This window comes from Chiloscyllium plagiosum, chromosome 45 (assembly GCF_004010195.1).
Source record: "Chiloscyllium plagiosum isolate BGI_BamShark_2017 chromosome 45, ASM401019v2, whole genome shotgun sequence".
Lineage (NCBI taxonomy): Eukaryota > Metazoa > Chordata > Chondrichthyes > Orectolobiformes > Hemiscylliidae > Chiloscyllium > Chiloscyllium plagiosum.
In genome coordinates, this window is record NC_057754.1 from 3224978 (window position 1) to 3241133 (window position 16156).

Sequence of the window (16156 nt, forward strand, 5' to 3'; positions counted from 1 at the left end):
CAGCACGGAGTTAGATACAGAGTAAAGCTCCCTCTCCACTGTCCCCCATCAAACACTCCCAGGACAGGGACAGTGCGGGGTTAGATACAGAGTAAAGCTCCCTCTACACTGTCCCCAGTGAAGCCTGTGCTGATCTTGTCCCTGTCTCTGATCCAGGAGGTCATGGGTGTGATTCCCAGGGCTAGAGGACAGGGAGCCGCTGGGGGCTGATGAGTGGACGCAGCGCCGAGAGAGAGCTGGACTGTCCGAGGGGCTGCGGGACGTTCCGGGCCTCCAGCTGAGGGAGTTGGAGTAGGGAGTGCTTTCCCACCCCGATCACTGGCTGACAGGAACAGAGTCGGGGCGGGTCCTGGGTCCCAGGAGGACCAGAGGACGCTCTCTGTCTCTCAGATAGACACCCCCCCCAACCCCCCCCAGGATTTGGGGGCAGCAGGGAGTGGGGCATCAGCCGGAGAGACAGAGAGTGCACTCATCTGGGCCTCAGCCCGCAACCCAGTGGTGGAGGGAGGAGGAGCGAGTAGGCCGAGAGATCCGGGTGGAGCGGCCAGAGTTATACTAGCGCCTACCTCCAGCAGGACATGGTGCACTTTCTGCAGGAACTCCTCGCTGCTCTGCGGATCCGGGGGCAACTCCTTGGGAAGGTCGTTCCTGTGTCCAATCTGAGGGAACAGAGAGAGACCAAAGGGTAACCTCTGGAGAAGCAGGTGGGTGGCCATTGGGCCCGCTCAGACCCATCCTAGCCCACCTCCATCCTCATACCTGCTCCCACCCCCCACAGCAAGGGGGTTGGGGGAATTAGGAGAAATATTTTCACTTGGAGGCTGGGGGACCCTGGAATTTTCTACCACTGAAAACATTCAGGAAAAAACATATTTTTGTCTGGGTGGAAGTGGGAGCACAGTGTCGGGATAGAGGATCGGCCGTGACTCATAGAAAACCAACAGTGTGGAAGCTGGCCATTTGGCCCATCAAGTCTGCACTGACCCTCCCGCCCAGCCACCTACCTTGTTCTCGTAATACCATATATCCCACGGCCAACCCACCCTAACCTGCACTTCCCTGGGCACTATGGGACAATTTAGCACGGCCAATCCACCCTAACCTGCACATCCCTGGGCACTATGGGTAATTTGCTGGGGCTGTTTTCCCTGGAGCGTCGGAGGCTGAGGGGTGACCTTATAGAGGTTTATAAAATCATGAGGGGCATGGATAGAGTGATTAGATAAAGTCTTTTCCCTGGGTTGGAGTTGTCCAAAACTAGGGGGCATAGGTTTAAGGTGAGAGGGGAAAGATTTAAAAGGGACCCAAGGGGTAACGTTTCCACCCAGAGGGTGGTACGTGTATGGAATGAGCTGCCAGAGGAAGGGGTGGAGGCTGGTACAACATTTAAAAGCATCTGGATGGGGACATGAATAGGAAGGGGTTAGAGGGATATGGGCCAAGTGCTGGCAAATGGGACTAGATTAATTTAGGATATCTGGTCGGCACAGACAAGCCAGACTCGAAAGGTCCGTTTCCGTGCCGTATGTCTCTATGACTCTCCTTGGCCGAGGTGTTCGAGACTGAGAGAGGTCGGGACAGATTGCGGAGAGGGAGAAAGACCTCTTGCTCTCGGTGGCGGGGAGGGGGGGGTGCTGACTGAGAAACAGAGTGGAAATCCTGTATGTGAACAGTTGCCTGTCACGGCGCAGTTCTAGGCAGTGTGCACCAGGTGACGCCACAGAGGACAAGCTCACAGAACACTGCAATGGTCTAGCGCCGGGTAAATCGCCCATCAGAGATACTTTACACTCTCTGCAGCATCGACCAACACGCCCCACTCCATCTTCGGAAGCATCCGGGAGATAAACTCCTGGTTGAAGTCCACCGTGTTGATTTTCACTTCCGAGGCCTTGAGGAGGGAGAGAGACAAGCGAAAACCGTGGAATTACAGTCGGGTTTACAGCACAGGGAACCCCATCAAGCGCAAGAGACCATAAACTCACCCACCCACCACACTCCAGATCTAATCCTAACATAGTGCCTTTGGGGCAGGAAAGAAAAGGTCTCCAAAACATTTCACCAGGACGACGATGCAAACAAAGTCCACTCCAGCCACAGGGGACGCAGACACATACACACACACACACACACTGCCCCAGGGTATAATTAACCCTCCTAGGCAGAGGGGGCATTGAAAATCTTTCCCCCCACTCCCCCCATGATGTAATTCATCATCCCAACCACAAGGGGTGTTGAGTTGCTCCCTCTGCCCCAGGGCGTAATTAACCCTCCCAACTACAGAGGAGGGGGGAAGAACAGAGACCCACCCTCGGCCTCAGAGTTTAATTCACCCTCCAAGCCACAGGGGGCACCGAGACCCTCCCCTGTCCCAGGGTGTAATTCACCCTCCCAGCCACAGGGGGCACCGAGACCCTTCCCTGTCCCAGGGTGTAATTCACCCTCCCAGCGACAGGGGGCACCAAGACCCTCCCCTGTCCCAGGGTGTAATTCACCCTCCCAGCCACAGGGGGCACCGAGACCCTCCCCTTTCCCAGGGTGTAATTCACCCTCCCAGCGACAGGGGGCACCAAGACCCCCCCCTTTCCCAGGGTGTAATTCACCCTCCCAGCCACAGGGGGCACCAAGACCCTTCACTGCCCGAGGGTGTAACTGACCCTCCCAGCCACAGGGGGCACCGAGACCCTCCACTGTCCCAGGGTGTAATTGACCCTCCCAGCCACAGGGGGCAGAGAGCTGACCCTCCAACTGTCCCAGGGTGTAATTGACCCTCCCAGCCGCAGGGGCGCAGAGCTGACCCTCCAACTGTCCCAGGGTGTAATTGACCCTTCAAATGTCCCAGGGCGTAATGTATCCTCCCAGCCACAGGGGGCGCAGAGCTGACCCTCAAACTGTCCCAGGGTGTAAGTGACCCTCCCAGCCGCAGGGGGCGGAGACATGACCCTCCAACGGTCCCAGGGTGTAATTGACCCTCCCAGCCGCAGGGGGCGCAGAGCTGACCCTCCAACTGTCCGGGTGTAATTGACCCTCCCAGCCGCAGGGGGGGCGGAGAGCTGACCCTCCAACTGCCCCTGGGTGTAATTGACCCTCCCAGCCACAGGGGGCGGAGAGCTGATCCTCCAACTGTCCCAGGGTGTAATTGACCCTCCCAGCCACAGGGGGCACAGAGCTGACCCTCCAACTGTCCCAGGGTGTAATTGACCCTCCCAGCCGCAGGGGGCGCAGAGCTGACCCTCCAACTGCCCCAGGGTGTAATTGACCCTCCCAGCCACAGGGGGCGCAGAGCTGACCCTCCAACTGCCCCAGGGTGTAATTGACCCTCCCAGCCACAGGGGGCGCAGAGCTGACCCTCCAACTGCCCCAGGGTGTAATTGACCCTCCCAGCCACAGGGGGCGCAGAGCTGACCCTCCAACTGCCCCAGGGTGTAATTGACCCTCCCAGCCACAGGGGGCGCAGAGCTGACCCTCCAACTGCCCCAGGGTGTAATTGACCCTCCCAGCCACAGGGGGCGCAGAGCTGACCCTCCAACTGCCCCAGGGTGTAATTGACCCTCCCAGCCACAGGGGGCGCAGAGCTGACCCTCCAACTGCCCCAGGGTGTAATTGACCCTCCCAGCCACAGGGGGCGCAGAGCTGACCCTCCAACTGCCCCAGGGTGTAATTGACCCTCCCAGCCACAGGGGGCGCAGAGCTGACCCTCCAACTGCCCCAGGGTGTAATTGACCCTCCCAGCCACAGGGGGCGCAGAGCTGACCCTCCAACTGCCCCAGGGTGTAATTGACCCTCCCAGCCACAGGGGGCGGAGAGCTGACCCTCCAACTGTCCCAGGGTGTAATTGACCCTCCCAGCCACAGGGGGCGCAGAGCTGACCCTCCAACTGCCCCAGGGTGTAATTGACCCTCCCAGCCACAGGGGGCGCAGAGCTGACCCTCCAACTGCCCCAGGGTGTAATTGACCCTCCCAGCCACAGGGGGCGCAGAGCTGACCCTCCAACTGCCCCAGGGTGTAATTGACCCTCCCAGCCACAGGGGGCGCAGAGCTGACCCTCCAACTGCCCCAGGGTGTAATTGACCCTCCCAGCCACAGGGGGCGCAGAGCTGACCCTCCAACTGCCCCAGGGTGTAATTGACCCTCCCAGCCACAGGGGGCGCAGAGCTGACCCTCCAACTGCCCCAGGGTGTAATTGACCCTCCCAGCCACAGGGGGCGCAGAGCTGACCCTCCAACTGCCCCAGGGTGTAATTGACCCTCCCAGCCACAGGGGGCGCAGAGCTGACCCTCCAACTGCCCCAGGGTGTAATTGACCCTCCCAGCCACAGGGGGCGCAGAGCTGACCCTCCAACTGCCCCAGGGTGTAATTGACCCTCCCAGCCACAGGGGGCGCAGAGCTGACCCTCCAACTGCCCCAGGGTGTAATTGACCCTCCCAGCCACAGGGGGCGCAGAGCTGACCCTCCAACTGCCCCAGGGTGTAATTGACCCTCCCAGCCACAGGGGGCGGAGAGCTGACCCTCCAACTGTCCCAGGGTGTAATTGACCCTCCCAGCCACAGGGGGCGCAGAGCTGACCCTCCAACTGCCCCAGGGTGTAATTGACCCTCCCAGCCACAGGGGGCGCAGAGCTGACCCTCCAACTGCCCCAGGGTGTAATTGACCCTCCCAGCCACAGGGGGCGCAGAGCTGACCCTCCAACTGCCCCAGGGTGTAATTGACCCTCCCAGCCACAGGGGGCGCAGAGCTGACCCTCCAACTGCCCCAGGGTGTAATTGACCCTCCCAGCCACAGGGGGCGCAGAGCTGACCCTCCAACTGCCCCAGGGTGTAATTGACCCTCCCAGCCACAGGGGGCGCAGAGCTGACCCTCCAACTGCCCCAGGGTGTAATTGACCCTCCCAGCCACAGGGGGCGCAGAGCTGACCCTCCAACTGCCCCAGGGTGTAATTGACCCTCCCAGCCACAGGGGGCGCAGAGCTGACCCTCCAACTGCCCCAGGGTGTAATTGACCCTCCCAGCCACAGGGGGCGCAGAGCTGACCCTCCAACTGCCCCAGGGTGTAATTGACCCTCCCAGCCACAGGGGGCGCAGAGCTGACCCTCCAACTGCCCCAGGGTGTAATTGACCCTCCCAGCCACAGGGGGCGCAGAGCTGACCCTCCAACTGCCCCAGGGTGTAATTGACCCTCCCAGCCACAGGGGGCGGAGAGCTGACCCTCCAACTGTCCCAGGGTGTAATTGACCCTCCCAGCCACAGGGGGCGCAGAGCTGACCCTCCAACTGCCCCAGGGTGTAATTGACCCTCCCAGCCACAGGGGGCGCAGAGCTGACCCTCCAACTGCCCCAGGGTGTAATTGACCCTCCCAGCCACAGGGGGCGCAGAGCTGACCCTCCAACTGCCCCAGGGTGTAATTGACCCTCCCAGCCACAGGGGGCGCAGAGCTGACCCTCCAACTGCCCCAGGGTGTAATTGACCCTCCCAGCCACAGGGGGCGCAGAGCTGACCCTCCAACTGCCCCAGGGTGTAATTGACCCTCCCAGCCACAGGGGGCGCAGAGCTGACCCTCCAACTGCCCCAGGGTGTAATTGACCCTCCCAGCCACAGGGGGCGCAGAGCTGACCCTCCAACTGCCCCAGGGTGTAATTGACCCTCCCAGCCACAGGGGGCGCAGAGCTGACCCTCCAACTGCCCCAGGGTGTAATTGACCCTCCCAGCCACAGGGGGCGCAGAGCTGACCCTCCAACTGCCCCAGGGTGTAATTGACCCTCCCAGCCACAGGGGGCGCAGAGCTGACCCTCCAACTGCCCCAGGGTGTAATTGACCCTCCCAGCCACAGGGGGCGCAGAGCTGACCCTCCAACTGCCCCAGGGTGTAATTGACCCTCCCAGCCACAGGGGGCGGAGAGCTGACCCTCCAACTGTCCCAGGGTGTAATTGACCCTCCCAGCCACAGGGGGCGCAGAGCTGACCCTCCAACTGCCCCAGGGTGTAATTGACCCTCCCAGCCACAGGGGGCGCAGAGCTGACCCTCCAACTGCCCCAGGGTGTAATTGACCCTCCCAGCCACAGGGGGCGCAGAGCTGACCCTCCAACTGCCCCAGGGTGTAATTGACCCTCCCAGCCACAGGGGGCGCAGAGCTGACCCTCCAACTGCCCCAGGGTGTAATTGACCCTCCCAGCCACAGGGGGCGCAGAGCTGACCCTCCAACTGCCCCAGGGTGTAATTGACCCTCCCAGCCACAGGGGGCGCAGAGCTGACCCTCCAACTGCCCCAGGGTGTAATTGACCCTCCCAGCCACAGGGGGCGCAGAGCTGACCCTCCAACTGCCCCAGGGTGTAATTGACCCTCCCAGCCACAGGGGGCGCAGAGCTGACCCTCCAACTGCCCCAGGGTGTAATTGACCCTCCCAGCCACAGGGGGCGCAGAGCTGACCCTCCAACTGCCCCAGGGTGTAATTGACCCTCCCAGCCACAGGGGGCGCAGAGCTGACCCTCCAACTGCCCCAGGGTGTAATTGACCCTCCCAGCCACAGGGGGCGCAGAGCTGACCCTCCAACTGCCCCAGGGTGTAATTGACCCTCCCAGCCACAGGGGGCGGAGAGCTGACCCTCCAACTGTCCCAGGGTGTAATTGACCCTCCCAGCCACAGGGGGCGCAGAGCTGACCCTCCAACTGCCCCAGGGTGTAATTGACCCTCCCAGCCACAGGGGGCGCAGAGCTGACCCTCCAACTGCCCCAGGGTGTAATTGACCCTCCCAGCCACAGGGGGCGCAGAGCTGACCCTCCAACTGCCCCAGGGTGTAATTGACCCTCCCAGCCACAGGGGGCGCAGAGCTGACCCTCCAACTGCCCCAGGGTGTAATTGACCCTCCCAGCCACAGGGGGCGCAGAGCTGACCCTCCAACTGCCCCAGGGTGTAATTGACCCTCCCAGCCACAGGGGGCGCAGAGCTGACCCTCCAACTGCCCCAGGGTGTAATTGACCCTCCCAGCCACAGGGGGCGCAGAGCTGACCCTCCAACTGCCCCAGGGTGTAATTGACCCTCCCAGCCACAGGGGGCGCAGAGCTGACCCTCCAACTGCCCCAGGGTGTAATTGACCCTCCCAGCCACAGGGGGCGCAGAGCTGACCCTCCAACTGCCCCAGGGTGTAATTGACCCTCCCAGCCACAGGGGGCGCAGAGCTGACCCTCCAACTGCCCCAGGGTGTAATTGACCCTCCCAGCCACAGGGGGCGCAGAGCTGACCCTCCAACTGCCCCAGGGTGTAATTGACCCTCCCAGCCACAGGGGGCGGAGAGCTGACCCTCCAACTGTCCCAGGGTGTAATTGACCCTCCCAGCCACAGGGGGCGCAGAGCTGACCCTCCAACTGCCCCAGGGTGTAATTGACCCTCCCAGCCACAGGGGGCGCAGAGCTGACCCTCCAACTGCCCCAGGGTGTAATTGACCCTCCCAGCCACAGGGGGCGCAGAGCTGACCCTCCAACTGCCCCAGGGTGTAATTGACCCTCCCAGCCACAGCCAGAACTAGAGGGGCATAGGTTCAGGGTGAGAGGGGAAAGATATAAAAGGGACATAAGAGGCAACTTTTTCACACAGGGTGGTGCGTGTATGGAATGAGCTGCCAGAGGAAGTGGTGGAGGCTGGTACAACTTTAGCATTTAAGGGGTGTCTGGATGGGTATATGAATAGGAAGGGTGGGACTAGGTTAGGTTAGGATATCTGGTCAGCATGAACAAGTTGGACAAAAGAGACAAAAAGGTACATGCTGTCCAACTCTATGACTTTAAAAACGCTTTGTTGAACCATTTGTTTCTGTCATAAACTTCATAGAACCCGCACAGGATAGAAGCAGGCCATACGGCCCATTGAGTCCACACCAACCCTCTGAATCGCATTCCACCCACACCCACCACATCCCTGTATCTCTACATTTCCCAAGGCCAATCCACCATAACCTGCACATCCCTGGGCGCTATGGGACAATTTAGCACGGACAATCCACCCTAACCTGCACATCCCTGGGCACTATGGGCAATTTAGCACAGCCAATCCACCCTAACCTGCACATCCCTGGGCACTATGGGACAATTTAGCATGGCCAATCCACCCTAACCTGTACAACCCAGGGCACTATGGGACAATTTAGCACGGCCAATCCACCCTAACCTGCACATCCCTGGGCACTATGGGACAATTTAGCACGGCCAATCCACACATCTTTGGATTGTGGAGGGAAGTGGAACACCCAGTGAAAACCCCAACAGACCCAGGGAGAATGTGCAAACTCCACAGACAATCACCCGAGGCTGGAATTGAACCTGGGTCCCTGCTTCTGTGAGGCTGCAGTGCTAACCACTGAGCCACTGTGCCACCCCCTAACCTGCACATTTTGGCAATTTGCTAGTTGAGACTTACTGGCAAAGCGCCAAGTGGGCTGCATGGCCAACTTATTTGGGTTTTATGGAATCTGCCTTTTATTGACCAATTTTGTTTAGTTCTTGCCCCATTGCTGCCTTTAAATCTTTTTTCTAGACAAAACATGATCAACCACAGACAGGGGGAATATTTCAATTTGCTGATACTCAGTACCGTTTGAAAAACCTCCACAGAGTTGGTGACCTTTTAGCCTTTATGTTCACATGCATAGGACTTGACACTGGTGCGGTTTTCTCAGCATGAACAGAACCTCGGACACTCCTGGGTTTTTTTTGATTTTATTAAACAGTTTACAAAACAGTTAACATTAGCAGCCGTATACAGAGAAACAGTGATTCTATAAAAGGAGGAGCTGCAAAGCCAGGTCCCAGATCCTACTGTTCAACCAATTTTCAGGGAAATGAGGACAAACCTCAAATCCTACTTTCAATCATCACAAAACTGTAAAAAATACAGATAAGACAGTCCATAAAATACACACCCCCAGCAAGGTACTCCTGTTTATATCTGTTAGCCAAGGCTCCCTGATTCTACCAGGTTATCAGCCCCAATAAGGGAACTCTTACTCTGTCAAGTCCACCTCGTGGAGCTCATTCCAATCACTACATTCCTCCCCTTCTAAGTCCAGGGGTCGTTTTAAAAACTCATTCACACAGGATGAGGTTGTCGCTGTATAAACAGCACTACTGTTGTTCAGGGAGAGGTGGGCGCCGCAGGGAGTGGAGTGCATCATTTCTCCCTCCAACTCTATTTTGATTTAGTCCCTACCCTCCCCCCTTCACTGTTTTTGATCACACAGCACTGTCCCTTTGATGTGAAGGGCAGTGTTTGTCACTGGCCACCCGGGTGTTTTCCTATCTTCCTGGTGGTGGAAATTGAATAAAGATTGGTGCACCTTGTGTCTTCCACTGTGTCTCACACCTGCACACACACACACCATGGGTGCTGGGGATAAAATAAGCACTACCGCAGTTAGGTGGTAGTGTGGGGGTTAAAGGAAAAAAAAGAGAAAAAAAAAAAGAAATAAACAGGAGAAGCTCGTCTAGGTCAGAAAACGGATTAAGCAGAGGATTTAAATACAGACAGTGGATTAACGAACCTTTCTGCTTTGAGATGCCATCTTACTGTTGTTTATTGACTGGCTCCTGTATTCCATCAATGTTGTGTTCCAGTCTGCGATGGGATTCAGCTGACACCAGACTTGGGCACAGTGCCCTCTTGTGTAAACAGCACTACTCCCATCCCAGAGGACAGTTAAGAGTCAACCCCATTGCTGTGGGTCTGGCGTCACAGCAGTTTCCTTCCCTAAAGGACATTAGTGAAGCAGATGGCTTTTTCCAACAATGGACTCCTGGTCATCCCAGAATTTTGATTCCAGATATCTATTGAACCATCTGCCGTGGCAGGATTCAAACTCTGATCCCCAGAATATTACTTAGTTCTCTGGGTTAAGTCTCTAGCGATAATATCACTAGGCCATTGCCTCCACCCAAGGGCCTAGTCCTTTATCTTGTAGCCTGTCCTGGGCCCTATTTTTGCACCAGGTGTGGTTCCCTCAGATACAGGCGACGTGTACCGGACTCCATCCCTCCTCCTGCGCCCAGAGCGCCTCGGAAGAAACTCATCCTCGTCTCCAAGTGGTAAAGGCATCAAGGCTGCGTGTCCATCTCAGGCTCCGAGCTTTCTAGTTGGAGGGGGTGAACCCAACAGGGTCTGACAGCCTTTCCTGCTGTTCCGGGTAGGTTTCGCTCCTGCTGAGTTTGCCGCTTTCGTGTGGTTCACGTGCTTACTCAAGACCATCTCACCTACTCGAATTTCGTACGTTACCGAACCTGACCCTAACTCATGCAGGGCCATCTCCTACGAGACCATTTCCAAGGGTAACCCTTTCTCACTAGCAAGCGTATGGGTTCCAGGTTATGGATTGAACTTTCTGGAATAACCCAGCAATCCAAGGAAAGCTGGGTCACCTTTAATCGCTCTCACTTTAGCTTCCAACGGGTGTAACCTCGCCTTGTTGACTCTGTAGACCAAAGAGGTCACATGGGGCACCTGGAACATGTTTCCTTTGTAAGGTGTACACCCACTTTTGATCGTCACCTAAGGCATATGTCGAAGTTCTCTAAGTGCTCCTTATGAGCACATAATTTAGATAAATAGCAACCTATTGTCCACTGAAAAATTGTACAGGATGTCAATGGAATAGTATTGGATGATGATGGGATAGTGTAGGGGGACGAGCTGAGAATAGTTTACAGGTCGGCGCAACATCGAGGGCCGAAGGGCCTGTTCTGTGCTGTATTGTTCTATGACAAATGGCTGTCTCGTATACTGGTACAAATCCTAATGAGTATTAATTTTAACATATTTCTGGGACTCCTCATCTAACTGCAACTGCAAGTACACATGGCTCATGTCCAAATTTGCGAACCAACTAATTCTCCTGAGAGACCAGAGCCAAAGTTGTCCCCTCAATCTGTAAAGGTTCCGCAGTCCAGGTTCTCAGTCTAGCCAAGGTCTTAAAGGTTGGAGTCCAGAACAAATTTTGTTCAGGATTGGTTCTGCGATCACTGAAATGGCTGCACTGGTATTAACCTCCATTATGGCAAAAGGGAGGATCAGAGGTGCTGGAAAAGCACAGCAGGTCAGGCAGCGTCCGAGAAGCAGGAGAACCGACGTTTCGGGCAAATGCCCTTCATCAGGAATATGAAGGGCTGTTGCCCAAGACATCGATTTTCCTGCTCCTCGGATGCTGCCTGACCTGCTGCGCTTTTCCAGCACCGCTCTAATCTCGACCTCCATTACCATTGGTGACTATTTAACCAGATGTTGATTTTGATCGGTTCTGATTGGCTAAGCAACGTAACCGTTCTAAGACCGATGTGGATGGACTTTCCTGGGTGTGCACTCTCCTGAATACCAGCCTATGAGCTCTCTCACTCAAGTTAGGTCCATCGGGACCCTTTTGTTTACCAGCAGCAACTGCTATGGCTTGCCACCCTGGATCCTGTGGAATGTTTATAACTATTTGGCCAAGGGCTTGGTTTTCATTTGTGGTTTTGCTGTGGGCTGACCGAGTGTCCCTCTGTCCAGGACATGTCCTGAGTGAGGCTACACAATCGCCTTCACTCAAGTGGTGTTTCCCCCAAGCTCAGTTGGACTGGCAAGGATGTCCACTTCCATTGGAATACTCTGCAACTCGTTTGCTTCACTTGCTACATTTTCCAGTGATAAAGCAAGACGGGCTTCAGCTGGTAGGTGCTTTTGCATGGTTACATCATTAATACCACATATCAAATGGCTTCTAACATCTCATTAAGGGGTAAACCAAACTCACACGTCACCGCCAGTCATCTTAACCTTGCCAAAAAATCCTGATGCAACAGATACATAGGATCACTACCCCCTCAAACCGCACGCCATCTTGACTCTTGAATTGTGGAGTAAAACCGACCGCATCTCAGGATTAGAGGATGCTTGGGGTTGTGATATTCCTTCACCAAATCGGCCAACTCTTGAAAGGTTTTAATATCTGGGAAACCTAGGCTCCAAGTAACCAAAAAAGCTGCAGGTCCACAAGCTGTCCGGAGGATCACTCGTTGATTTTTATCTGCCCCAATGTCATTTGCCTGGGAAAAAGAAACATATTCTTTCTCTACGATGGGCCCAGTTTTCGATGGCAAGATCGAACAACTCAAGATTCCCAAATAATAGCCAGAAATGCTTACCCCAACTCAAAGATGACTTATGAGCGAACATCTTCAGGAGCATGCTCTCGTTGTCACTGAAATAACTCGACAGAGGCTGGTATCCCCTCACTCTTTATTTACACTCAGAGAGTCCTTGACACTGATCCAGCTCCCTCAGAGCCACCTCTCAGAGCGAGCAGAACCCTGACGCTGTTTATTTCTTTTCTTCTTTCCTGTTTTTTTTTCCCCCACACTGACAGCGGTAATGCTTATTTTTCCCCAGCACCCATGTCGTGTGACGCTGCTGTTTCTATCTGTCAGCCAGGGCTCCCTGACTGAACCTGGTTAACAGCCTCAATCAGGCTATGAGGTCCACTTGGCTACATTGGCTTGGTGAGGAAAGACTGCAGAGGATTGGGACTTGTTTCCCTTGGTGGAGGGACGCAGAGGGGAGATTTGATTGAGGTGTACCGATTTGGGAGGGGCCTGGAGAGAGTGGGTAGGATAAAGATCCAGTTCCTTTGCCGAGATGCTGGGGGGGGGGGGAGGAGGGGGCAGACAAATTTAAAGTGCTTGGTAAAGAGCAATGATGAGGCAATTTTCTTTTTCACTTAGAGGATGTTAGCTTATCAGATATCGGTTGACTTTGTGGGTTGGTCGTTTGCTTGTGATAGAGTTGGGGATTTGCCAGGCCACAAGATTTGTAGATTGTGCTGAATACACAGTGTCTCATGAATGCCCACAATTTTTGAGTAACTAGATCTATTCGAAATCTGCCCCATTTAGCACGATGATAGTTCATTTTCCCATTCACTTACGGGACATGGGTTTTGCTGGGTGCGCCAGTATTTAGTGCCAGTTCCCTAGTTGTGTAGGTTGGGCGGTGAGCTGCCTTCTTAAATCATTGTCGTCATAGAGACGTACAGCACGGAAACAGACCCTTCGGTCCAACCCGTCCATGCCGACCAGATATCCCAACCCAATCTAGTCCCAACACCTGGCCCATATCCCACCAAACCCTTCCTATTCATATACCCATCCCAATGCCTCTGTTGTTTTGACTTTTCTTTCCCCAAAGTTCCAAAACAATGCATCTAAAATAGTAATTGCTCCTCCTGGAATTCGAGGAAATCACCTCCAGCTCCTAAAATACCTCAAAGAAACTTTTCCCGTCCTCCATCTTGGATTACCCAGAATCCTTCCACCTGCTGTAGGTTGACCCACAATGTCCAACGGGAGGGAATTCCAGGTTTTTGACATTGAATGAACAGGGATACATTTCCACATCAGGGTAGTGAGTGGCACTGAGGGGAACTCACATGGGGAGGGGTGGTGTTCCTCTGTATCTGCTGCCCCTTGTCCTTCTAGATAGAAGTGGCTGTGGGCTTGCAGGGTGCTGCCTGAGGATCTTTGGGTGAGTTTTAGATTACTTACGGTCCTTCGGCCCAACAAGTCCACACCGACCCGCCACCCACCCAGACCCACTCCCCTACACCTAACACTACGGGCAATTTACCATGGCCAATCCACCTGACCCTGCACATTTTTGGACTGTGGGAGGAAACCGGAGCACCCGGAGAAAACCCACGCAGACACGGGGAGAACGTGCAAACTCCACACAGTCAGTCGCCTGAGGCGGGAATTGAACCCGGGTCTCTGGCGCTGTGAGGCAGCAGTGCTAACCACTGTGCCACCAATGAGTTGCTGCACTGTGTCTTGTAGATGGTACACACTGCTGCTACTGAGCGTCGGTGGTGGAGGCAGTGGGTATTTGCAGCTATGATACCAATCAAGAGGGGACTGCTTTGTCCTGGATGGTGTCAAGCTTCTTGTGTGTTGTTTGGGCAAGTGGGGAGTATCCCATCAGACTCCTGACTTGTGCTTTGTAAACGGTGGGCTTTGAGGGGGAAGTCAGGAGGCGTGTGAGCTGCCGTAGGATTCCCAGTCTCTGCCCTGCCCTTGCAGCCACTGTGTTCATGTGGCGAGTCCAGTTGAGTTTCTGGTCAATGGTAACCCCCAGGATGTTGATAGTGTGGGGGGGGGGGGGGTGGTTTCAGCGATAGTAACACCGTTGAGAATGACAGATGAACAGTGCCGGCCAACACAATGGAGAATATCGTCAGTGTGAAGACCAAACTTCACCTCCACATATGTGGTGGTCTCTCCTACCAATACTGTCATGGACTGATAAACCTTCGACAGGCAGATCGATGAGATGAAGTCAGTTTCCCCTCACCTCCTGCCACAGACCCAGTCCAACAGTTATGATTAGATTAGATTAGATTAGATTACAGTGTGGAAACAGGCCCTTCGGCCCAACAAGTCCACACCGACCCGCCGAAGCGAAACCCACCCATACCCCTACATTTACCCCTTACCTAACACTACGGGCAATTTAGCATGGCCAATTCACCTGACCTGCACATCTTTGGACTGTGGGAGGAAACCGGAGCACCCGGAGTAAACCCACGCAGACACGGGGAGAACGTGCAAACTCCACACAGTCAGTCGCCTGAGTCGGGAATTGAACCCGGGTCTCTGGCGCTGCGAGGCAGCAGTGCTAACCACTGTGCCACCGTGCCGCCCGACCTTTAGGTTTTAGATGTAGGTTTGCTCGCTGAGCTGAAAGGTTCATTTCCAGACGTTTCGTTATGACCTTTAGGGCCTGACTAGCTCAGTCTGTAGTGCCCACCCACTCTTGGTTTCAGTCCCCCCGTTCGGTATACCTTCTGCACCCTTGCCACTCTCAATCCTTCATCTAAGTGGTGTTCAACATGGAAGGGCACCGAACACATTGGCCAACGCTGGGTGGGACCACCTGGGTAGTCAGCAGGAGGCCCGTATTTGATCCGATTCCATGAGATTTGATGGAGTATTAGGTCAATGTTGAGGATTACCAGGGCAACCCAGTTCAAAAGCACTGCGCTGCCACCTCTAGGATGCTAATGGTATTGATTGGGACATTGTCTGAAAGATAGGATTTCATGAGAATGTTAGCGATCTCATCTGTGAGACAGTTCTCTCAGTGTTGGCAGAAGAGCCCCAGGTGTTAGTAAGGAGAATTTTCCGAGGCTATCGGTGACTGTTGAGAATATAGGAAGCATAGTTATTACGTTGACAGTGAGGAAGGTTATTTCAGACCTTGGGATCTTGATCAGATGGGCCAATGGACCAAGGAGTGGCAGATGGAGTTTAATTCAGATAAAGGAGAGTTTTTTTGCAGTTTGGTAAGACTTACACCCATTAATAGTAGGGCCCTGGGGTGTGTTGTTGAACAGAGGGACCTAACATGCAGGTTCTGTGAAAGTGGAGTTGCTGGTAGGCAGGATAATCAAGAAGGCACTTGGTATTCTTGCCTTTATTGGTCAGTGTGTTGAGTATAGGACATTGGGAGGACATCTTGCAGCTCTACAGGACATTGGTGAGGCCATTTTAGAATACTGTGTGCAACTCTGGTCACCCTGCTGTTGGAAGGATGTTGTTAAACTAGAAAGGGTACAGAAAAAAATGTACAAAGGTGCTTCCAGGACTGGAAGGTTTGGGTTATAAGGAGTGGCTGAGTAGGCTTGGACCTTTTCCCCTGGCGAGTCGGAGGCTGAAGGGTGACCTTATAGAGGTTTACAAAATCATGAGGGGCAGCGACAGTGTGACTAGACAAAATCTTTTTTCCCAGGGCAGAGGAGTCTAAAACCAGAGGCCATAGATTTAAGGAGCGAGGGGAAGGATTTAAAAGGGACTTGAGGGGCAACTTTTTCACGCAGAGGGTTATGCAATGAGTTGCCAGAGGAAGTGGTGGAGGCTGGTACAATTACAATATTTAAAAGGCGTCTGGATGGGCACATGAATAGGAAGGATTTAGAGGGATATGGGCCTCGTGCTGGCAAATGGTTCTAGATTGGGAAACCTGGTTGGCATGGACATGTTGGACCGAAGAGTCTGTTTCCAAGTTGTACAACTCTTTGACTGCAGGGTCACATTGTCTTACGGACCATATGGCTGCTCTCGTTAGAGAGAGGGAGAGAGGTGGAGCAGGAGACGACC

General features: G+C 54.7%; 1 protein-coding gene across 1 annotated transcript in view; it reads right to left on the reverse strand.

Moving 5' to 3' along the window:
• Positions 1-1910, reverse strand: part of trmt112 (tRNA methyltransferase activator subunit 11-2) — a 3008-nt gene extending 1098 nt beyond the window's left edge. The window contains exons 1-2 of the mRNA XM_043683040.1: positions 1790-1910; positions 567-659 (exon numbers count right to left, since the gene is read on the reverse strand). Of these exons, the coding sequence (XP_043538975.1) occupies positions 567-659; positions 1790-1837 (141 nt within the window). The 5' untranslated portion in view covers positions 1838-1910. The remainder of the gene's footprint in view (positions 1-566; positions 660-1789) is intronic.
• Positions 1911-16156: the final 14246 nt, after the last annotated feature.